We start from the raw sequence: 24296 nt of genomic DNA on the forward strand, positions 1-24296 counted from the left end.
GAAGGAGGATTTATTTTTTTAAATACATTCTTTCATTACAGAGGAGCTCCCACTGAAGGAAAACAAAGTTGAAAAAAAAATGCTTGAGATTCTTTTCTCCAAGAAAGAAAAAAGCCAGAAGAAAAAATAAGACCACTCTTCACGTGGATTATCAGAGCGCAAGGGAAACATGAAAATGCTTCTCAGAAGCTGTGTGCATCATCTGGATAAGGCACTCGTACTTCTTGTTAAGAAGCCCATCAAGGAGAAGTACAATGGAAGTCAGAATGACTAGCACCTGGGGTGGGAAATGCAGGAGTGAGAGAAAAGTAGGAACACTCCCATTTCCATTTGTACGCTGGAGCACTTACACTTCTGAAAGTGCTCACCTTCTAAGCAGTATTTTTAATGACCCTTCATTAAGATCCAAGGAAAGCAAGTGATTGACTTGGGTGGGCAACAGAAGGAAAACACCTCCAGAGGTTCTCATCTTGAGGAAAGCATATCATGGTGTTCAAAGGGATACAGCAAGAACAGAAAAATCAGCTGACCTTTCCAGATCTTCTAGGACACCACCATGGCTAATTTGGTCTCCTTGCCAATGTGAAGGCATTCCACATGAAGGGAACCTTTGCCATTTGAATCAAGCTATCTCTGAAGGGCATTCTAAATTGACGCGTTCCCATGAGGGGACTGTACCACATCAGCCAAAGGACACAAACTGGCCCCTTGTGAAAGCAAGGTAGTAGATACTGCTACTGATAGAGAAGTTTGATAAAAAAAACAGATGTTAGAACAATGAATTAACCCACCCCTCTTCCCTGAAAATGAATGACTGTCTTTGATATAGGTTAAGGCAGTGATAAAACATGTTATCTTTTAAAAACCACAACTAGTACCTCTCAATGAAGGGGCTACCTCTCTTAAAACAGTTTGTCACATAAGCATTATATGTGTATGTGTGTGTGTGTATGTATGTATATATGTATGTGTGTATATATATATACACACACACACACACACATACATACATACACACACACACACACACACACACATCTATACATTTAAGCACCACTTTAAACCACTTAGGGCACAATCCTATGCATCTTTATGGAGAAAAATGTCCTATAACTCCCAGCATGCCCCAGCCAGCCATGCTGACTGGGGCATGCTGGGAGTGTAGGGCATTTTTTTCTTTCTAAACCTGCACAGGAGCGCACCCTTAAAAAACTGAACTTATTAACTCTTTTTCTTAATTTGTAAGAGAGATAACTTAGAGCTACAAGAGATGAAAAGAAGCTCCATGTGATTCTCTGTTCCTGGAATGTACCATTTCAGATTACAGGCATGGTCTTTAGTGTCTTTTTGCTCTCCACACATATCCTACATATCCCCAACCTACAGAAAGTTACCATTAGAGAGAAAAGCCTCCTCTAAAACCTTCTTCCTGATCCACTAATTCTGTGTTGACTATATTCTCTGTGGACCATTCAAATATTCAGCCCGCAGAAGTGGTACAGCCAGCCTAGCGATGGACAACACGCTTCTGTTCGGCTCTTTCAGTCAAAGTAGCTTTGGGTTGTCATTCAACCTGAGACTAGAAAACATCCCCACGTGCCTGACGAGATTGGGTTCCACCACGAATGCCCGCTCGCCCTTAGTGCGCAATAGGGAGTAAAGGGCGGTATCTTTGGCAAAGCCTGGGCGGCAGTGCAGGTCCTTCAGGTAACTCAAGATGCGGCGGGCAGAGGGAGCAGAGAAGAGCATGGCTGGGGTGCAGCACTCTGTCACAGGCATGACGTTATAGAACGGAGGGGCCAAGCGGCGAAGCTCCAAAAAGTAATGGCGCCCCACGAGTTCTACCAGCAGCATGCTGTACAGGGCAAAAAACAGCACGAGGGGCCAGCTAAGGACAGAGCGACTGGATGCCCAGGCATAAACAGAACTCAAGAGCGACCCCCAAAACATGCCTATTCCAAACCACTCTAGGATCCTCATGGGCTCTGGGTTGATATAATTCTGCAGTCGCTCAGGATGGTAGAGTTTCACATAAAGGGCATCCCGGAGGTGGGGCCTGGAGAAACGCACTCGCATCAAGTGGTGCAGTACTGGAAAGATCTCCTCTTCCGGGACAGCATCGTCCTCCACCAGCAGCACATACTCCGGGTTGTAAGCCTGGAGCGATTTCTCAAGACAGTAGGTGTAATCCCGCTTCTCTTTTTCAAAGCGGTTCAGTGAGAGCTCCACATTTTTCAGGCCACCATAGCGGTTCACCACTGCAAAGAAGTTGGCTAACAGCTTGACATCCCAGTGGCTGCCAGGGTCTGTTTCCACATTGCAGAGCAAGACCCGGTGGTGCTGGCAAAGGGAGCCACATTCCTGGAGAAGGCGGTGGAAATGGGATGCCACCTGAAGGACGTAGTGGAACTCCGGGCGCCTCTGCACTGTGATGATGGTAATCAGCAACCATGGCTGCAAGGCCTCCCCGGTCAACTTCTCAGAGGAATTTGGGGTCTGCAGCCGCTCAAAGTAATGGAGGGCACTCCGGCCATCCTCTCGGTTCTGCTTCAGGAAATCTTGACTCATTGGGTTCAGGTACCAGCGTCGCACGTAGAAGTAAGAATGAAGGAGCTGCTGGCAAGTCAATGGGGCTAGCACACCAAACGTCACAACTGTCAAGACAAGAAATGGTGCAAACGGGCTGGACCCACGACACAGCCTCCCCCAAGGCTGCAGTCCCCGTGGGAGCATGGCTGCCACATTCAGAGGCTGGCAGTCCTTAGGCTCATGTCTTCAGGTTAGTCGTTCAGCCCATTGTTTCTTTTGGTAAAGTTACTTCAGGTAGGATAACTTCTCAAACCCCTAGATTCAAATCTGCAAAGAAAGAAAGGGGGCAGGGCAGAGAAACCATTATGGATATCTATAAGACTATCACATATCTGAAAGAAGTAACTAAGAACATAAGCACAGTTGTGCTGGATCAGACCAAGGGTCCATCTAGTCCAGCATTCTATTCACACAGTGGCCAACGAGCTGTAAACCTTGGGATTCCCTAAGCCTGCTGTTGATACCTCTCTCTTGTGCATGGAAGGTGCCATTTTGCCTGCGTAAGGATCCACACTTGGAAAATAAGTTTGCTATTGATACATAGGATGTTTGCATGTGAACACCTGTATACTGTCTTTTATAGAGAGCAAAAACAACACACTCAACTAGTGCAACCCTATTGATCTCCTTATTACGTTTTTATCCTCCTCTGGAGCTCAGGACGCCACATATAACCCCCCCACGCACGCATGCGCGCGCACACACACACACACACACACACACATTTTATCCTCAAAATTACCCTGTGAGGTAGGTTAGACTGAGCAGCAGCAGCAGCAGGGTCACCCAATGAGTAAGTAAAAACACAAACTGAGTAAAGCAATGTAAAGCTGCCAGCTCTCTTAAAAGTTGTCTCACTGAAAAGTAGCAAGTGTTTTCAAACTCAAATTTGCAAGCTCACTCCAGTTCAGTCGATCATTATCTCTGCTAGCAATGTCCTCCAATACAATTTTACTCCTGTTTGAAGCTATATGTCCACCCCCACCCCCTTCCTCTAAATAAGGCCAGTTATCTGTATTATCTTGGTCTTTCCTACCTCAAAATATTTTACAATACCCATGCTATTTTCATGTTTTGTGTTAGCCTTCTGCAAAAAAACAAAAATGCAAGACCATATTTTCTCTCAGGTATTTAGTGACTGAAGAACATAAGACAGAAGTTGCTGGCTATTTACCTGCTGTTTTATGTACTTTTAAATAAGGAGTATATTAATATATTTTGCTCACATCAGTCAGACAGAGACAGAACATGGCCAGGGGTGGAAAGAAAAGAGCTGGCAAGTTTCCAGGTTTTAAAGGAGAACCTAGATAAAATGGCCATTATGGAAACCTGGTAGAACGGGGAGAATCAGTGAGATATGGTTATCTGGATATAAACTCGACAGGAAGGACAGGGAACGGCGTACTGGAGGAGGTGTTGCTCTGAATATCAAAGAAGCATAGTGTTGAGCAGACCAGAACACCTAAAAGCGGCACACTCTTCCACAGAAGCGCTGTAGGTGACAATACTGGGCTCCAAAACTAATTTAGTGCTAGGAACGTGCTATTGTCCTCCAGACCAGAGTACTCAGGGTGACCTTGAGATGGAAAACTAAATCAGGGAGGCCTCTAAATGAGGAAGTGTTGTAATAATGGGTGGCTTCAATTACCCCAACATTGACTGGATGAATGCATCTTCCAGTTACAACAAAGAGGTTAAATTTCTTGATTCCCTAAATCTCTGTGCCCTAGAACAGTTGGTCCTGGAACCGACCAGAGGGGAGGCAACCCTGGATTTAATCCTAAATGGTGTTGCCCAGGACTTAGCACAGGATGTAAATGTTGTTGAACCAATTGGAAACAGTGACCACAATGCGATCAGATTTAATGTATATTTCAGTGGAAAATTCCCAAGAAAGTCCAACACAGTCACATTTGACTTTGAAAGAGGAAACTTATCTACAATGAGGGAACTGGTGAAAAGGGAGATGAAAGGGGGAGTCAAGAGATTAAATCCCTTCAAAATGCTTGGAGGTTACTCAAAACCACAATAATAGCTCAGCTAAAATGTATACTACAGGTTAAAAAAGGTAGCACCAAGTTCAAGAGGTCACCAACATGGCTAACAAACAGTGTCAAGGAAGCTACTTCTTCACACAGCGCATAGTTAAACTATGGAATTCCCTATCACAAAGATCTAGTGATGGCCACCAACTTGGATGGCTTTAAAAGTAGGTTAAACAAATTCATGGAGAAGGAGGCTATCAGTGGCTACTAGTCCTGATGGCTATGTGCTACCTCCAGTACCAGAGGCAGTATGCCTAAGTGCACCAGTTGCTAGGGAACATGGGTGGGCAGGTGCTGTTGCACTCATGTCCTGCTTGTGGGTTTCTCACGGGAAGTTGGTTGGCCACTGTGTGAACAGAATGCTGGTCTAGATGGATCCTTGGTCTGATCTGGCACGGCTCTTCTTATGTTCCTAGAATTGGAAGAAACAAAATAAAAGATGGCAGGGCTTAGCCTTCCCCAACCTCCATATGTTGCCCTCCATATGTTTTGGACTACAATTGACCATAATTCCCTATCGGCTATGCTGTCTGGGGTGGATGGAAGTTGAGGTCCACCACATCTGGAGGGCATTAGCTTGGAGAAGGATGGCTCAATATATGGTCTAGGACAGGAGTGGGTAGAAGTGGGATATCCAGATATTAAGATTTCAGCTCCTAGAAGCCCCTACTAGCACAGCCAATAGTCAGGAATGCTGGGAGTTGAAGTCCAAAACATCTGGAGATGTCTTTTGCTCACCCCTGGTCTAGGTGTTGCATATTTGGCCGTCACTGAGTGTTTTCATCTGATAATTCCAGTATTTAGGAAGCTTTTGGCTGCCAGTTAACTATCTATAGGTGATTAATATACTTCAGACAAAGCATATGCCAAAATTTGTTCTTGATAAGATTCAGTTTTGGTTTTGTACTAACAAGAATTAAAAGGGAAAATATTTTGATCATTTAATTTTTTAAAATTTAAAATATATGTTCTCAAAGCATAACGTCCAAATCTAACTTGCATAAAATAACATTTAAAAATTTGTTGTTAAACAGAGCATTGCTCAAGTTGAGCTTAGGGTACAATCCTGTGCATGTTTAAACAGAAAAAAAGTCTTACAACTCACAGTATTTCTCAGCCAGCCATCACTTGTTCTGTAAACAAGTTTATTCAGAATTGGTCACTCTTCATAATGTACCGGAATTCTAAGTTCATGAATGGTTCGAGCCCTTATGTTAAGCTTGAAATGTTATAACTGTCTCTCTTTTTTCCTCTCTTGTTTTATCTTGTGATTTGTGAAAATAATAAAAATGGGAAAAAATAAAACATAAAACTAAAAAAAATGACCTCACAACTAATATTATCTACTGTCTCATAAATTAGGGTTCACAGTCTTAGGGTGCAATCCTATGCATGTTTAGACAGAGAAAAGGCCTACCACTCCCAGCATGCCCCAGCCAGCCCTTAATTATCTTATTGTTACTAATGATTCCTAAAATATTAAAAAATACAGAAAAGGCTTACACATACACATTTTCAGGCTATATAAAATCCATCCTTGATACTCCTTTCTCAAAATTTGCTAATTAAATCTAAATCTATAATTTCTTCTAAACATTTGTATCAAGGTTTTTGTTGAATATACCTTACACAATATTTTTGTTCATTAACTGATAAGCGAAAACTTATGCCAGTTACCTGAAATTAATTGTAAACCTGCTTGTATCTTTGTGTGTCTTCCGTTTAATACAATTACTATTTTTTAGCTAAGGAACAATCCTATGGCCCCTAGACAGCACCTGGGGGACATAGGGTATTTCAGATTCCTGGATCTGAAGCCAGAAACAGTGCTTCAACCTCGGACCCAGGAGTCTGAGCTCCCCGCCCCCTTCCCCTCACAGCCGGCATGGAGTGAACCGCGCCCACTGCCTCTACAGGCTTGAAAGGGCATGCTGGTGGGCGGGAACAAAAAGGGGGGCATGCCGGTGGGCAGGGAGGGGAGGAGACTGGGGATGTGGAGATACGAGCTATCCCCAGTCATCCCAAGCCTTGCTCCCTCCCGCTCCCTGAAGCCTCCGCTAGACAGGGGAAAACACCCATCTAACTAAAATGCAGAATGGGAGGAGCGGGTTTGGAGGCTTACGAATACCCGGGATGGTTCCTAGAGGATTGCACCCCTATTTATATTTTAAAATTCTTAATTATTTATCATTAAATACCTGGCATTTGCATTTCATAACAGGAATCCTATATTGTTTTAAGTTACATGGATTAGCCTTCCCAGCAATTTCAGTAAAGCAAAACCAGCTGTTTCTTAAAAACCTGGGACACCTTCTTCTGCTGGGAATGGCTAATGCAGACTTTGTTTTTTGTTTTAAAGCAGTATCTAAATTTGGTACATTTTCTTCAGGAATCTTGTAGCACCTGCTTTTGTGTGTGTATGTGTTTACTATATACCCATAGTAAAAGATTCATAAGGCATCTTGTTAGAAAGATTCCACAACCCAATCACATTAGTACAAAGATAAAAAAAAAAAAGGCAAGTAGTTTAGGGAGCAATCCCAGCGGGCTAGTCAGCCACCTCTGAAGTCGGAGGCAGCTGACTATCCTGTGCAGGGCAGGTGGAGCATAGATGGAATCCTCTCCTCTGCACTCCACCCGCCCTGCTTTTGTGGCTAGACAGCTGATTTTGGCTGTTTAGCCAGGGCACGTTTGAGTGGGACGGGGGGAGGCTGCGCTGCGCATAGCAAGCTGCATAAGCGGTTTCTGCAGTCTCCTCCCCTTCCCTGGGAATGCCCCTTATTCACCCACTCCCTGCTCCATTTCCAAGCACAGAAACCGGCAAGAAACGTGTCGCCTTCAAGGCGAAGGGAGAGGGTAGAGGGAGCACGGTTCCTGGCAACCATGGTTGGAGCGCGGGCTCCGACCTTGGTTTCCGGGAACCGAGAAATCCTGTGGCCCTCTAGACACCATCTAGTGGATGCGGATTGCTCTCTTAGACTGCAGTTTTATTAAGTCACCTTGACAATGTTTTAATATGATTAATATCAGTTTTCCTGTTTTGATAGGAGACTCCACTTATCATGGGATCAGTTTTCTCATATATATATATATATATATATATATATGTATTTCCATTACAAATTAGACCATTCTCATTCTTGATTCTTATTTCTAGACCAGACTCATTCTTGATTTGAGATTATTTATCAATACACAGGCTCTTTGTTCAGGATCCAAATTAACCATCATATGTATATGTCCTTCTTTCATAGGATAAGCTTGCCATCTTATATTTTTTCTAAGTTTCATAGCTTTTGTTTGTAGCCACTAAGTAAGAAGGTTTTCTTTTAAATCACATCTGGGTATATCCATTTTTTTTTTTTTTAGCATTTCAGTGTTCCAGTTGGAACCCATTCTGGATCAGGGTTCGCATTATACACCTGTATCTTAGAGTCTGCCATTTCTTTATTCTAAAAGGACAGATGAAAATCTCTGCAGACAATCACATATTTGTGTTCATTTATAGCATTTCTTTGCTGGTGACCTGTAATTTTCCCTTTCCTAGGTTAGTTATTGTTTCATTCTACAAATGTATATGATCTAAAAGAATTTGCTTTCATCTTTTTGCAAAAATATGCTAATCAAAATACTTCATTTTTGTCTTCTATTGATATATGAAAAACATGTTGTTTTTTAATATTTTACTTTTGTTTATTTCAAAACAGAAGGATCATGATGGCTATATACTACCTCCAGTCACAGAAGTAGTATACCTCTATATACCTGTTGCTGGGGAATATGAGCGTAAAGATACTATTGCAGTCATATTTTGCTATGGACTTCCTATAAGCATTTGGTTGATCGCTATAGGAACATCATGTTGAACTAAATTGGCCTTTAGTTTGATCAAAGAATACCTCTGCTTATGTTCTTACTATCTTCTTGTGAATTTACCTCCTTGTACATTTCCAGTGTTTATGATTAATCTCATAATTAGAATATTATCAAAAGTTATGTACAAACTAATAAAGCAATAACTCAAAAACATTCTGACTTACATTAGCACTACTTGAAACACACATTGCTATAAAATGCCACACTGGAAATGAAGCTTCTCTTAGCTGGAATCTTCTATATAAGTATATATCCTTTGTGTAGATCAGAAGTTTACTTTCCGTTGTTCTTTAATATATTCTGACATGTGATGAGAACAAAATTATTTGAGTTTCTTTAAGTGAGCCAAGCTTCTTACAAACGTAGGAATTGCAACTGTATTCTTGGTATCTTTAAATCTATCACTTCCATTGGAGATGTGGCTTTAAAAACATTTAATACTTTTAGGGCGCAATCCTATCAGGATAGGGTGCTGCCTCTGAACTTGGAGGCAACCACCTATCCAATGCAGGGCAGGAGAAGCGCAGAGGGAATCATCCCCTGAGCTTCAGCCGCCCTGCATTTGTGGCTAGGCAGCTGATTTCGGCTGTCTAGCCACAGAAAGGCGGAGTGGTGGGGGGGGGGGCAATGCCGGCCGATGCATAGGAAGCATCGGAATGTCACTTCTGCCCGCCCCAGCACCCCCCCAGGAATGCCCCGTTTTTGCCGCTCCATGTTCCTCTTCCAAGCACAGAGCCATTCTGCGCTGCCTATGAGGCAGTGTGGCAGGCGGTGGAGGTTGGTTCTCAGGGAACTGACCTCAGAGCGCAGGTTCAGAATCCTATGGCCATCTAGCCGCTGACTAGCGGCCATAGGATTGCGTCCTTAATGTGGCTTTTAAAACATTTTGTTGTGACAAAAGAGGATTGATAAATGGCTATGTGGCATGTGCTGCTTTTGGTCAGTATAATATAGGAACTATTGGACTTGGCTTCTGTCAAGAAGTAAGATAGTTTCACACATTTTAAGGTTACAGGTATCGTTGTAGAATTTTACCCTCCCGCTGGGCTCTCAGTCACAGACCAGAGACATGAGTTGAGCGGATGGCTTTATTACAAAATCACCAAGGTGTGGTACAGTCAAAATGGCTCCGACTGGACCCCAAGAAAACTATCTACATGGCTTAAATACAACGAATGACAAGGCACAACTTTGGCTAGCACTGATTGTATACAGAACACTACAGAGGCAGGGGCCTATTTCCACGAGTGATTTACTCCAAACTGGCTGTGTGTGGGGGTCATTAGGGATACATGACGTCATGGCCATGCAGCAGCCACCCTGGAGTTTATTGTGGAAAAGCCAGATTTCCTGAGACTGCTTATAGTCCGATTCTTTTCCTTAAGTCGGGTTCTCCCCAGTACAGTCTCCCCAATCCATGCATTTAACTCGGGTATGCTAGCCCTGCCCAGGAGTGTGCATTTCACCATGACCCCAGTCAAAGGGTGTTTCCTGTGTATTTACCAACCCTGCACAAACCAATTAGTGTCTCCTCAGAAGTAACTCCCATTGTGCTGAGTGAGGCTTGCCCTCTGGGTGCCCATATCAGTACTTACAGAGAACCCCCTCAATTGACATGGCACTTGTTAAAACTGCTTAAAAAGCAGTTTAAAGCCCAATTCCCTAATTGCAGTAAAGCGTGATGTCAAGGCTCCAATTCTCCTTTCTGTGGTTTATTGCCTTAGGAAGAAACTACTTCGACCCTTTGTTATAGAGATCCTGTGTGTTAAAATGGGGGCTGGTTTCTGATCTTTGTGTTCTCCCTCCACCCTTTCCCAGCACAATCTTATGTGTGTCTACTTGGAAGTAACTCCCATTGTGCTCAATGAGGCTTGCTCCTGAAATGCAGGGAAAAGGAGAAAGGGGGGGGGGAGAGGGGAGGAAGCCTCTCTTACTGGTTGAGCAGCCCCTGCCACCCACATGATGTTTACCCCAACCCTCACCAGGAAGTATGTTCTGTGAAGCAATTTTTACTGGTGTGGAGAACCTGCTTGTGGAGCCCTGCATGGACCAAAGAGCAGCAAAGCTGATTCCTCTAAAAAAAAATCCAGTACCCCTCCATTAACTTCTCCTTGGTTGTCGTGGAAACACGTCCCTGCAGGACAAGTTGTTTAATAATTTATTTATTATTTATTTTAAAATATTTCTTGGCCGCCTTTCAGGGCAGAAGCCCTCCCAAGGTGGCTTACAACAATAAAATACATAAAAACAGTTAAAATATTAAAAGTGATAAAAACATAAAAACAATAAAAACAATGATTATGTTAACAGCAGCAACAGCAACAGCAGCAGTCATATCAATAGACGGCCAAGGTAAAATAATATGCTTTCAAGGCTTTCTTAAAAGTCTGCAGTGATGGAGCATGGCGGACCTCCGATGGCAGCTTGATCCAAAACTTCTGATTGTTTTGCTATGTGGCAGTTACAAACCAATGAGCTTCGGTTGTCAGTGTGGTAGGCAGTTCTTACTGTTCTGGTTTTATCTGGCTTTTCAGATGGCACTGAAGCTAGGGCACGAATATTTCCCCTTTCCCTTAAATTGCTTTTTACCCAGACTCTCAGTCTGCATGGTTTGTTCACTTTCACTTTGTTGCATGCATAACGTGAACGCAACACTTTGCATTAATCAGATTAATGGCTGTTAGAATTTTCTTCCACAGTATGTAGTCCTTGCTGTACATGCCACATTGCTGTTCTGTCATTTCTTTGCAAAACAAATATCCATAATCTGGATAGATGCATACATTTATGCAGTTAGTCATTTTTGTTGTCCACTTTCTACATCTACTATAACAGATGAAGTGATTAAGGCCCATATGTTTTTTGTATTTTTCAGAAGTCTTATATTAACCAGATTTCAAACAAATACACACACACACACACACGTATATACATATTAGATATATGCATCTGCAAGCTGAATGTTACTTTCCATCTAATGGTAATGCTAGGCTGGGCCTTTAATAATAAAAAATATTCTTTGAACTTTACACAAAACTTTGCAATGTGTTGCAGCACTCATTTTCATCAGATGCTTTTCATTCTAGTTGTATATTAGTTGCATTACTCATATTTCAAAGCATCTCACCTTGCATTCATAACATACATTGCATAACCTGTGTGTCTTTTAAGGCAGGGGTGGGCAGAAAGTAGATGTCCAGATGTTTTGGGCTTCAGCTCCCAGCATTCCTTACCATTGCCCATACCAGCAGGGGGGCTGGAGCCCCAAATATCTGGAGATCTACCTTCTGCCCATGCCTATGTTAAGGTTAATAAATCATATTTCATATCAACGGCAGAGATTATGTGATTTTTTTTACTCTATAAATACCTTTCTCCAGATTTTTATCATTTATATCTAATTGTTCAGCTCCTTCTTTATTCTCTTGAGTTTAGTCTCTGTTGCTCAGAACCGCAAAGCATCTTTCCATTCTTTTTTTGAGTGCTGCTTGTGTTTAAATCTTCCAAAGCTCTGCTGAAAACTCCGGCTGCTAAATTATCAATTACTTGTTTACAGCGCCTTTACTATATGGTCACAAGAATATTTTTTTCTCTTCTTGTTATATTGTGATCCATTTTCTTAAACATACCCATTATAGTTTTACCCAAACTCATGCATCAAATAGTATGTTTCATATGTTTTTGCCTAACTATTTCCTTAACTGTGCACCAGAGTCCTTTGATTCTTCTTAGAAAAACCCGTTCTTCCACGTGTTCCAGTCCCATATTTTAAACTTCAATCTTTTAGGAGGCTGCTTTTGCCTCCCCATTCAGTCTGTCTGTATTGTAGCATTAAGTTCTTTATTAGAGTTCTTTTGGTCTGGTAACTGTTCTAAACAAGCATGTTCTCATTAACATTAGACAGTATTTTTCACAGAAGTCACATATAAACAGAACTTTAAACACAACTCCTTTTGCTTCATCATACCAAAATGGAGATAAATATCCTTAAACTACCCAGTCATTTCATCTCTGAGGCATACTTTGATCATGTTAGCAAGCTGTTCCATTCCTCCATTGCTTTACAAATTGGTTTCCAATGTGTTGCCCCGGCCGTGGGCGTTGAACTCTTAGGTTAGAGGTGCCAAGATAGTGATAAATCAGACTCCAAGGTTTACTTACACCTTGGAATCTGATTTATCACTATCTTGGCATCTCTAACCTAAGAGTTCCACAGCCGGGGCGACACATCCAGACACAAAACCGACACAAAAATTTAATAATAAAACCTAAGTCTATCAGTTTTTCGACATGGGCATCAAACTTCTTGATGTGTATATCTTACATTATACTTTTTCTCATTAACTGAGAAGCAAAAACCTGTATGCGCCTTTGTGTGTCTTCCTTTTAATACAATTACTACTGTTTACTCATTCATATTTTCATATTCTTAATTATTTATCATTAAACATTTTGCATTTGTATTTCATAATAAGACAATCTATATTATTTTAAGAGATGTGGGTTAGATTTCCTAGCAATTCTAATAAAGCAAAACCAGCTATTTCATAAAAATCTGAGACATGGGACAACCTTCCCCAACGTGGTGCCCCTGACATGTCAATGGTCTCCATTTCCCATCAGCCCCAGCCAGCATGATCAATGGTTGGGGAGGATGGGAGTTGTAATCCAACATTGTAGAGGTCACCAGGTCGAGCACACCTGGTTTAGGAACACTGCTGAACCTAAGCTGGTTTGGACCTGATCAGTAAATGGGAGACCAGTGTAAGACTAAGATATTTAGGGTTTTTGTTTCATTTTTAATTACAGAAGATAAAAAGGGACAGTGTAGCTATCTAGATATTCTGGATCAAGAATGAAAGGAGGCCACTGTGAGACAAGGAGCTTAAACGCCCCATTTTATTTAACTATTACGATGCTAAATGAGTTTATGGTGGTCATCATGGGGGATGGGGCATTGGTGAGTACATACTATTCATCCATCCACAATGGATTGCATCCCTAAGGCTGTCTTCACAAGCGATTCAGTGCGAAGTTAGAGCAGTCTGAGTTCCTTTGCAACAGATGATGTTGTCATCAATCCACTGCCAACCAGTCACTTCCTCTTGAAAAGCTGCATTCTCTGAAACTCCTTTTACTCCGACTTTTTTACTGAAAGCGGCTCCCTGGAGGTTTTACCACAGTGTGCCATCCCCCCCCGCCCCCGCACACACACATTAAATTCTGGGCATGCCTCTGTGACCTGGCAGTGACGTGGTTAGTGGGTGGGACACCCCATTGCCTCTTATTTTCCCAGTGGAAGTAGTTTTCCCCATTGAGAAAATCCCCAGGACTGCAGTAGTGGGGTACTCATTTACCTTAGGTAACCTGGTTTTAATCTTTAACACCCCCCCTTTCTGTGCATGTTTACTCAAAAGTAAGAAATAAATCTCTCTCCCCTGCAGTGAAAGAGTTAAAGGCTAACTTTAGTAACTCGCCCTACCTCTGTTGCTCTCTTAAATCACTACTGCCAAGTTGTGCTTCTTTGAGGTCCTATAGTTTGATGTAAACTCATTTTTCTGTTGTTATGTAAAGGGCCTTCTCCTCTTTATCTTTATTGCTTTATTGCAGTCTCGATCTTTTGGGTTTAGAGGAGCTTCTTATTGCGAGCAGGGAGAAGGAGAAGGGGGGGCTTGGAAGCAATAGGCAAAAGCGCACATGTGGGGAAAAATGGGTGGGAGCCGTAACTCTGCAGCAGATTGCTGGGATGTGGTGAAATTGGGGTGGGGAGCCCTCAGATGCTGCACTGGAGAACTGGGGATTTTGGTTCCTTCAGGGAAATCTGCACACACAGGGAAAATTAGTTGCTCTCCATTCATAACGTAGTAGTAGCAGGGAGCCTGGACAGGGGCGGGAAACAAGCCTCTCTCATTGGTTGAGCTGCCCCTGCCAGTCTGATGACATTCAGTTCTACTCCCCCAACCTCACCCAGAAGTATGTTCCTTTCAAGCGCTGAAAACCGGACTTTAAAGTACCTTACACTCGGCTTATCTTGCTTCATGAGTTCCTGATGGACCAAAGCTGATTCCATGAAAACCCGGGTAATACTCCAACACGCTTCTCATTCTGTTGTCATGAGGATCCCCCCTATGCTTATTTTGGACCTGGGCCCTCCCACGTTCCAGGCAAATAAGGGTAACTTCTCCCCCACCCCCTTTTTCATCTTCTGAAGTGGAGATGCAAGCACAGGGAGCTTCTGCCTGCTACTGCCTCCAGTTGCGTTATATTCATGACTTCCTGGGGAGACAACACAGGAGGATCAGAGGGGAGATGCTGGAAGTCGGAGGGCTCTGTGGGGTCTGTGTGTGCATGTGCATGCAATTTGTATTCAGTATTTTTTGTTTTCCTGCCACTTTTGAGAAAAGTGGGTAGAGAAAAACCTTTGTACCATTTGTCTTATGGGGCATTATTCTGCTCTCAATCTTACACTGCAGGTTTATTTATTTATTCATTTATTTGATTTCTATACTGCCCAGTAGCCGAAGCTCTCTGGGCGGTTCACAAAAATTAAAACCACAGAGTGCAGCATAAAACAATAAAAATATGAAAGCTTAAAACCACACTATAACAGGACAACTAGAATAAAACCTAGCAGCAATGCAGAGATTTAAAATACAGATTTAGTTGGTGCACAGCCTTGCATGAATGTAGACGGGATTCCCAGTCCTGACACTGTGACCAGGATGCTGATTAATCTTGCCACTCGTGTCCCTCCAGCACTGCTCCTCCTCTCCAACACACTTAAAAATGTAATCCTATACATGTCTACTTGGAAGTAGGTCCCACTGTGCTCACTCGGTCTTACTTCCAGACAAGTATGGTTTAGGGCACAATCCTATGCATGTTTAGACAGAAATAAATCCTACAACTCCAGCATCCCCACAACCCCAGCCAAGTTAGCTAGAGGGATTCTGGGAATTGTAGGACTTTTTATTTCTAAACATGCATAGGTTTGCACCCTTAGGCTTCCTCTAGATTTGCACACATGTGCCGCCTCCTGCAGTTGCCTCAGTTCCTTGCACAAGGGATGGGACATCTGGTAGTACCAGCATTATTGCACCAGGACAAGGCCACTTAGCTTGCCATTCTGTCCAACTCACGCCACTCCCTGATTTTAGACAGGATATGATTTGGTCCTTACAACCCCCATATATGTTGTTTACTCTGTAGTAAGCTCAGGTGAATTCAGTAGGATTTATTTTCTAGCATATGCACTCCTATGCACACTTATCTGTCAGTAAGCCAGATAGAACATAGAAAGATTTATGAATAAATAGGTTTACACTTTTAGACATCTTAGCTCACTATGATACCCATTTAAGAGTTTTGAATTAACTATTCCTCCACCTGGGGAAAAATGACAAGTAGGACTCTATAACTTTGCAAAGTGGAGATCTTGTGGCATTAAAAGTAGTTACAGAGGTGATGTGGGGCAAAGGAGAAGGGGGGGGGGTGTCAAATACCAGCTGATCTCCACTCTTCCTCCTCCTGCTTTGGAAGGCTGCCAGACACATCCCCAAATGGATGTTTTGATTGCCAGAGGTCTCTTATTATAGGGCCAAAGCTGTTAAGGGTCAGTTGGCTGAATCACAGTCCTCCATTACAAGTAGAAATGGGGCAGGGGAAATAGGTTCTATGGCTTACACTGAGAAAACAAATCAACAGACCAATTTGAAACTTGGCAGTGTAGGAGAGGTAGGTTTGGGGATAATCTGTGCCAATTTTGAAGTAGAAGGGCAAGAAATTGCATACTTTTTGGAGTTTAAAGTTTCACAGGAGCCCAGCACCAGGTATTGTCTGTTTCTTTTCCCTAGACTTGCATGGGCTACACTTTGTAGTAACATTTCTACATTTGTACAGCGTCTCTTGGAAAACAGTTTGTCACTTTAGGTAAGGGAAAAGATGTAGTGGAAACCATGGGACCTGGCACGTACTACCCCACAGGGTTTCTGGTAGGGAAAGTGGGGTTACATTTGGAAGTACCACTGGGAGCTGGGTTCATAAACACAGTAGTGGATGGAGGAGAAAGTTGCTGACCCCAAACTAGCATACCTCCAGCCCACCAGGACCCCCACTCCTAGAAAGCAGTTGGGGAATAAGTAGTGAGCCACTTATAAAACAAGAACTAAGATTTATTTAACAGGGAAGGGAAAGGGCAGGGGGAATGACAAATGAGTATGTGCAGAGTATGGGAAACAAACAGAATGAACTTGAACTCTTTACTTGATAGGTGTAACTCAGACTTGGTGGGATGACTCTCATGACTGGTATACAGCAATTGAAGGATATAACTTGTTCAAAAAGAACAGGAGGAACAGAAAGGGAGGCGGGGTTGCACTAAATGTTAAAAATACATATCTCTGCACAGAAATACAGGAGGATGAGCTTGGTAGCCCCATCGAGAGCACCTGAGTTAAAATAAATGGAGCAAAGAATAAAAGGAACATGGTGGTCAGAGTCTACTACCGGCCACCCAATCAAGGAGAAGATGAGGATGAAACGTTTGAAAACCAAATAGCCAATGTTTCAAGGAAGCATGATGTAGCAGTAATGGGGGACTTCAATTTCCCCGATATTTGTTGGGAGACAAATTCTGCAAAACATGGTCCCTCCAGGAAATTCCTGACTTGTGTGACGGATAACTTCCTCCAAAGAAAGTAGAGGAAGGAACTAGAGGATCGGCTATCCTTGACTTGATCCTAACCAACAGAGATGACTTAGTGGATTAAGTAGCAGTTACAGGAACTCTGCAGGAAAGCGACCATGAGTTCTTGATTCTAAAGGAAGCAAAAGCCGAGTGTAGCCAAACATGTATCCTGGATTGTAGGGAAGCCGATTTTAATAAACTCAGAACAATGATCAGTAAGGTCCCATGGCAAGCGACTAACAAGAAAAGGAGTCCAAGATAGGTGGGAGTTTTAAAAAAAGAAATTCTCAAGGCACAATTACAAACAATTCCAACAAGAAGAAAAGGTGGAAGACAACAGAAGAAGCCAATGTGGCTTCACAAAAAGCTTAGAGATGAACTGAAAACAAAAAAGCACACATATAGGAAGCGGAAGGAAAGACAAGCAACAAAGGAAGCGTACAGGCAGGTAGCACAGAATTGCAGGGATGGCATCAGGAAGGCTAAAGCTGAAAATGAGCTGAGGTTAGCGAGGGATACAAAAAGGCTTTCTTCAGATACGAGTATAGTAAAAGACAGAGGAAATAAATGGTGGTTCAGCTATTAAATAAGGATGGCAAAATGATGACAAAGAAAAGGCAGAGGTGCTCAATTCCTACTTTGGCTCAGTCTTCTCCCAAAAGAGGGTCTATGACCCCCCCGGCAAAGGTGAAGTATAGGCTGAAGGGGCAGGATTTCAGCTTGAGATCGATAGGCATATGGTCAAGGAGCACCTAATTACTTTGAATGAGTTCAAATCTCCAGGGCCAGATGAACTGCATCCTAGAGTAATAAAGGAACTGGCAGAAGAGCTCTCAGAACCACTGTCTATTATCTTTGAGAAATCATGGAGGACGGGTGAAGTGCCAGATGACTGGAGGAGGGCTAATGTTGTCCCTATCTTCCAAAAGGAGGAACCTGGGAACTACAGACCAGTCAGTCTGACATCAATCCCTGGGAAAATTCTGGAGCAGATGATAAAGCAATCAGTCTGTAAGCACCTTGAAAACAATGCCGTGATTACTCGAAGCCAACATGGATTTGTCAAGAACAAATCCTACCAGACAACTCTGATCTCATTTTTGGATCAGGTCACCTCCCTTGTGGACTGTGGGAATGCTGTGGACATATTATACCTCGACTTCAGCAAAGCTTTTGACAAAGTGCCCCATGATATCCTGGTGAGCAAACTAGCTCAAAGTGGGCTAGATGAAACAATCATCTGGATCCACAAAGTGGGCTAGATGAAACTATCATCTGGATCCACAGTTGGCTACAGAATTGGACTCAAAGAGTGCTTATTAATGGGGGGAGAGGTAATGAGCGGGATACCGCAGGGCTCAGTCCTGGGCCCAGTGCTCTTCAACATTTTTATTAATGACTTGGAGGAGGAGGTGCAGGGAATGCTGATCAGATTTGCAGATGACACAAAATTGGGTGGGATAGCTAATACCTTGGAAGACAGAAACAAAATTCAAATGAGCTTGATAGACTGGAGCGCTGGGCTGAAAACAACAGAATGAAATTTAAAAGGGATAAATGCCAAGTTCTGCATCTAGGAAAAAGAAACCAAATGCACAGTTACAAGATGGGGGATACGTGGCTCAACAACACTACAAGTGAGAAGGATCTTGGAATTGTCAATCACAAGCTGAATATGAGCCAACAATGTGATGTGGCTGCAAAAAAAGCAAATGCTATTTTGGGCTGCATTAATAGAAGCACAGCTTCCAAATCCAGGGAAGTACTAGTTCCCCTCTACTCAGCACTGGTTAGGCCTCATCTTGAGTACTGTGTCCAGTTCTGGGCACCGCACTTTAAGAAGGATGCAGACAAACTGGAGAGGGTTCAGAGGAGGGCAACGAAGATGATCAGGGGACTGGAAACAAAGCCCTATGAAGAGAGGCTGAAAGAACTGGGCATGTTTAGCCTTGAGAAGAGAAGTCTGAGGGGAGATAGGATAGCGCTCTTCAAGTACTTGAAAGGTTGTCACAGAGAGGAAGGCCAGGATCTCTTCTCGATCATCCCAGAGTGCAGGACACGGAATAATGGGCTCAAGTTACAGGAAGCCAGATTCCGGCTGAACGTCAGGAAAAACCTCCTGACTGTTAGAGCAATACGACAATGGAACCAATGACCTAGGGAGGTGGTGGGCTCTCCCACACTGGAGGCATTCAAGATGAGGCTAGACAGCCATCTGTCAGGGATGCTCTGACTTGGATTTCTGCATTGAGCAGGGGGTTGGACTTGATGGTCTTATAGGCTCCTTCCAACCCTACTGTTCTATGATTCTATGAATAAACAATTTAAAATAAGTTTCTAAACAAGAAAATGGAAAGAAGGGAATCTAGGAGTTAAACAGCCCACAAAAGAAATTATTTCTTAAAACCTGTCTGTAGCTGTGCAGTCCAGGACTCAGAAGTAACACTAGGCCTCCATTACTGACAGTTGTTTATAGAGCCATGGCTGTCTGGTAACTGGGGGAAGGGCAGAATGCTGCTGCTGCTCTCTTTCCTCAGCCTCCTCAGGACCTATCTTTTCTGTCTCTGTTTTTCCCTCATCACAGTTTCTCTGTCTCCTTTTCTCTCCTCACAGTCACCTCAGAACCAATTTGGGGTACTATTTGGGGGTATCTTTCAAATAAAACTGGCTTCTTGAAAGCAGCTATGATTCATGTCTACTATCGTAAATGGTCCAGGCATCTAGTATTGTAGGCACAGCCCTCTCAAAATGTAATGAAGTTCGATAAACAAAAAGCTTTTTGGTTTAACATGTTGTGTTAAGGGCTTTCCATGTTCACTCAAGCTCCAAAATTCCAGGAAATTACAACTGTTAAGGGCCATGCCCTTAACAGACATGTTAGTTAGGCAAATGGATATGGTATTCTGTGCTGCGGCTAGTTCCAGTTTCACTACTTTCTTGGAGCTGGTTTGCTGTCACTGGCAGAGTGGTGGACCTAAGTCCCAGATTTGTCTGTTAGCTGGAAAAGACACATTTTATTTATTTATTTATTACATTTATATCCCACCCTTTTTCCTCCTTAAGGAACCCAAGGTGGCGTACATTATCCTCCTCCTCTCCATTTTATCCTCAGAACAACCATGTGAGGTAGGTTGGGCTGAGAGTCTATGACTGGCCCAAAGTCACCTAGTGAGCTTCCATGGCCGAGTGGGGTCTAGTACCCCGATCTCTCGGCTCCCAGTCCAACACTCTAGCCACTACACCACACTGGCTGTCATGAAGGTCATTCAGTCTACCCTCTGCTCATTGCAGGATAAGCCATAACGAAAGCATTCCTCCTTCCTCCTGTACATGCCCCACACAGACTTTTGGCCAGTTTTGTAATCCTGAAACAAATCCTGTATAGTAGGTTAAAATTTCCTCATAGTGCAGAATCAGCAAATGAACTGAGCCAGAGGGAGAGAGAAAGAGTGCCTTACTTTTAAATACTTTTTGAGTTTATGGCACAGGAAGAATTCAAACTTTGGATTTCATATGTTACTGAACTGCATCATATAACTACATGCAAACTTAGTCAAATGGAAGCCATATGTAAGGACTGAGGTTAGGACAGAGTGGCTGTCCGTAATACTGCAGTGTTAATTTGTGTCACTGGCCACTTAGACAACCACCCAGCTCCATAGTAATGAGGAAACTGGAACTAACCACAGCATTGGACACCATACCATGTGCATACTGCCTAAGTAACATGTCTGTTAAAGGTGTAGTCCTTAACAGCCGTAATTTCACAACATTTTGGAGCTTAAGTGCACAAGGAAAGCCGTTAACGCAACATGTTAAACTGAAAGGTGTTCCGTTTATTGAATTTTAAAGGCGCGCCTCCTATTTTATTTTTATTTATACAATTTATAGGCTGCCCTCTAACTGAAGTTCTCTGGGAGGCTTGCAGGGATTAAAACAAAATGACAATAAGACAACAACAAAAAGCACCATTATAAAAACAACAAATCACTTTAAAACAGAGAACAGAGGAAACGAAACTTTGCAGCAACAAATTTAAGATGGAGGACAGAGTGAAAAGGTATCTATGGAGCTAACACATTATAAAGCCACCACATTGTTTAAAAGGTCTGGGAAAATAAAAAGACGTACTTGTCTAGCATCACAAAGATATTAAAACAGGTAGAAGGTGGACTTCCCTGAGAAGTGCATTCCACATCCGTCAGGCTACTAACTGAAAAGGTGCTTTTTTGGGTCTCATAGCCATCTGTTGTACCTCACTAGATGGGGGTACTCAGACGACAAAGTCAGGGTTCAGGCATGTACGTGTGGGAAGAGGCTATCTTACCGAACTCCCAAACTGTAAAGGGCCCTATACCATGGCAGGACTCATGGCGAATGCACTGCCCTTTGGGGAGAGAGAAAGAAACCTGAACAAAATGCATCCCTTCTTCTGGAATGGAGTAAAATTCCCTTGAAGCATTCGTTTTATTTTGATCCGACAGAGCTCAACTGATGGGTTTTTATAGAAAGTATGGCTTCCTGGGCTGTGTGTGTGTGTGTATGTGTGTGTAAGATGCATATATTTTGCATCTTAAACAGATGCACTTTTGAAAGATGGGCAGGTTTCTTCAAGAAAATGTTATTAAGTTGCCCCTTCCCATTCCGAACATTAGATATCGGTTCCAGTGTGTGTGTGTGTGTGCGTGTGTTTTTTCTCCCCAGGGAAGAACCAGCGCCAAACCACCATTTGACTCCACGGAGCCTGTCCCTTATGCCTTCACGAATTCCAGCCCCCTTTTAAGGGCCTTTTTTGAACTGAGAAGCTCCGCTATCTTACGCCTCCAGTCTCTCCCCTCTTCTTGCTTCCCCGGTGGAGTCTCCGGCACATAAAGCTAACCCGATTTCACCCAACCCGCCCCCAACCCCCACTCCGAAGTCTCACAAATGGCCACTGCAACAACGCCGGGGGATGCTTCGGGGGGATCAAGCAATCGTGAGCTGCGGGGGGCATCAGGAGGCCCACAACAGGGCAGCGGGGGCACATGCGGGGAGCCCCACGAAGAGCTTGGGAGCGCCTTGATGGTTACAATCCCCCCCCCATACATGCATCTCCTTAGAAACGCATCCCCCCCCCCCAAGAAACGGCCACAGGAAAGATTCCTGTCTTTTCACAGCAAGGTCCGGAAAGAAGACAACCGCCAAAGCAGATAGATCTTTTCACGTACCGGAAAATCCCCAGCCAGACCCGATGAGAAGAAAGCGAGCAGCCGGTTCAACGGGGACGGGGGCAGGCTGCAGGCGATCCTTCGGCTCCCATCCGGAACAGATCCGGCACAGCACCAGTTTGGCGTGCGCGTGCAAGCCAGACGCGCCTCTCCCCGTTCCTGATCAGCGCTGCCTTGGAGAGACCGCCGCTGCCATCCGCCGCTGAGGCATCAGTTTGGGCGGCTGCTCCCACCGTTCCGCTTTTTGCTTGTTGCGCTCGCCTCGTCCGCGCCTGCGGCGGGACTCGGGTCGCCTCCTGCCTTTTTCTCTCGCAGGCAAACGAGGGTGGGATTAAAGGGGATGAGCACTGGACATGTGACTACGGTAGCCAGAGAGTCGCAGAAAGGAAACCCCAAATCGACGACAACCAGTTGCCTGCGCTAAAAAATTGGGGCCCCTCTTCCCCCCCTCCCCGCAAAAGCCGGCACGCATGCCCGTCGGGAACTTCTTTGAGGACTAGTGGCGTGGTGACGGGGAGGAAGTTGTTCGGGTTCGTACTGGATTAGCAACTTAATCATTTTTTAAAAAATAAACTTTTGATTCACTATTTATTTATTTCGATTTATTATAAACCTGCCCCACCAAAAGGCGCACACACCAGGTAACTAAAGCTAAGGACAGCCAAGCCACAGCACAGCAAACCAGCAGCCTGTAGCCTTACCGATGTTGTTGGATTACAGTTCCCATCATCAGTGACCACAGGCCATGCTGGCTGGGGCTCATGGGAGTTGGTCTAACAATATCTGGAGGACCACAGATGCAGCAAAATATAACATTTCTTCAAATTAAAATGCCATCGCACACTTTCTAGCACCCTCGCCCAACCTGGTGCCCTCAACTACACGTCTCATAAACTCTAGCTAGTATAATCATTGGATGTTATATGAATCTCGAAGCCCAGTCCAGAAAATTAATTGTTCGGTGTTCCTGATGGACTTGGGCTTTGGTAAATTTGTAATGGGCAGAGCAACAGTCAACAAGAATGTTTCTCTTTATGCCCTTGTAATCATAGAGATGTAATGTATGGCTGTGAGAGCTGGACTATAAGGAAGGCTGAGCGCCGAAGAATTGATGCTTTCGAACTGTGGTGCTGGAGAAGACTTATGAGTCCCCTGGACTGCAAGGAGGTCAAATCAGTCAATCCTAAAGGAAATCAACCCTGACTGCTCATTGGAAGGACAGATACTGAAGCTGAAGCTCCAATATTTTGGCCACCTAATGCGAAGAGAAAAGTCACTGGAATGACTTTCCCCTGATGCTGGGAAAGATTGAAGGCAAAAGGAGAAGGGGATGGCAGAGGATGAGATGGCTAGATAGCATCACCGATGCAATGAATATGGACTTGAGCACACTCCAGGAGACAGCAGAGGAAAGGAAGGCCTGGCGTGCTATGGTCCATGGGGTCACGAAGAGTCGGACACGACTGAACAACAATCATAGAGATTAAAAAATCCTGGAAATTTGGTAGCCGTGTGTGGTGGTGGTGGTGGTGTACTCCCAAACAAAAACATTTTCACCCCTTGGGGAATGTAAGTTTTAGAACAAAATGAAACACACTGAATACTTTTCTCTGTTGTAAAATTACTTTAGGCTGCAATCCTATACCTGCAAACCTGGTAGTAAACCCCATTGAACTCAATGGGACTTACTTCTGGATAGATATGTATAAGATTGCACTGTTAAATATGTAAAATGCAACATGTATAACTAAGCACATAAAATTGTACCAATTGCTATATTTATTTAAAGCATAAATGCTTTAGTTTTATTTAAATAAAAACTACATATATATTCAGTGTTAGAGATGGAGCAGCAAGTTACTGCATTTTAAATCTCCCAAACATATCTTGGAT

At 43.4% G+C, this 24296-nt stretch overlaps 1 protein-coding gene across 1 annotated transcript; it reads right to left on the reverse strand.

Annotated features, from left to right (window-relative positions):
- PGAP4 (post-GPI attachment to proteins GalNAc transferase 4) lies at positions 1 to 22712 on the reverse strand. Its single transcript, XM_084832162.1, has 2 exons — positions 22404 to 22712; positions 1 to 2856 (listed from the first exon to the last, which is right to left on the reverse strand). The coding sequence occupies exon 2, from the start codon at positions 2731 to 2733 to the stop codon at positions 1546 to 1548; it is 1188 nt and encodes a 395-aa protein (XP_084688288.1). The 5' UTR covers positions 2734 to 2856; positions 22404 to 22712; the 3' UTR covers positions 1 to 1545.
- Positions 22713 to 24296: the final 1584 nt, after the last annotated feature.

Source organism: Heloderma suspectum, chromosome 2, assembly GCF_057233095.1.
Source record: "Heloderma suspectum isolate Gila_16-S chromosome 2, 16-S_ref, whole genome shotgun sequence".
Classification (NCBI taxonomy): Eukaryota; Metazoa; Chordata; class Lepidosauria; order Squamata; family Helodermatidae; genus Heloderma; species Heloderma suspectum.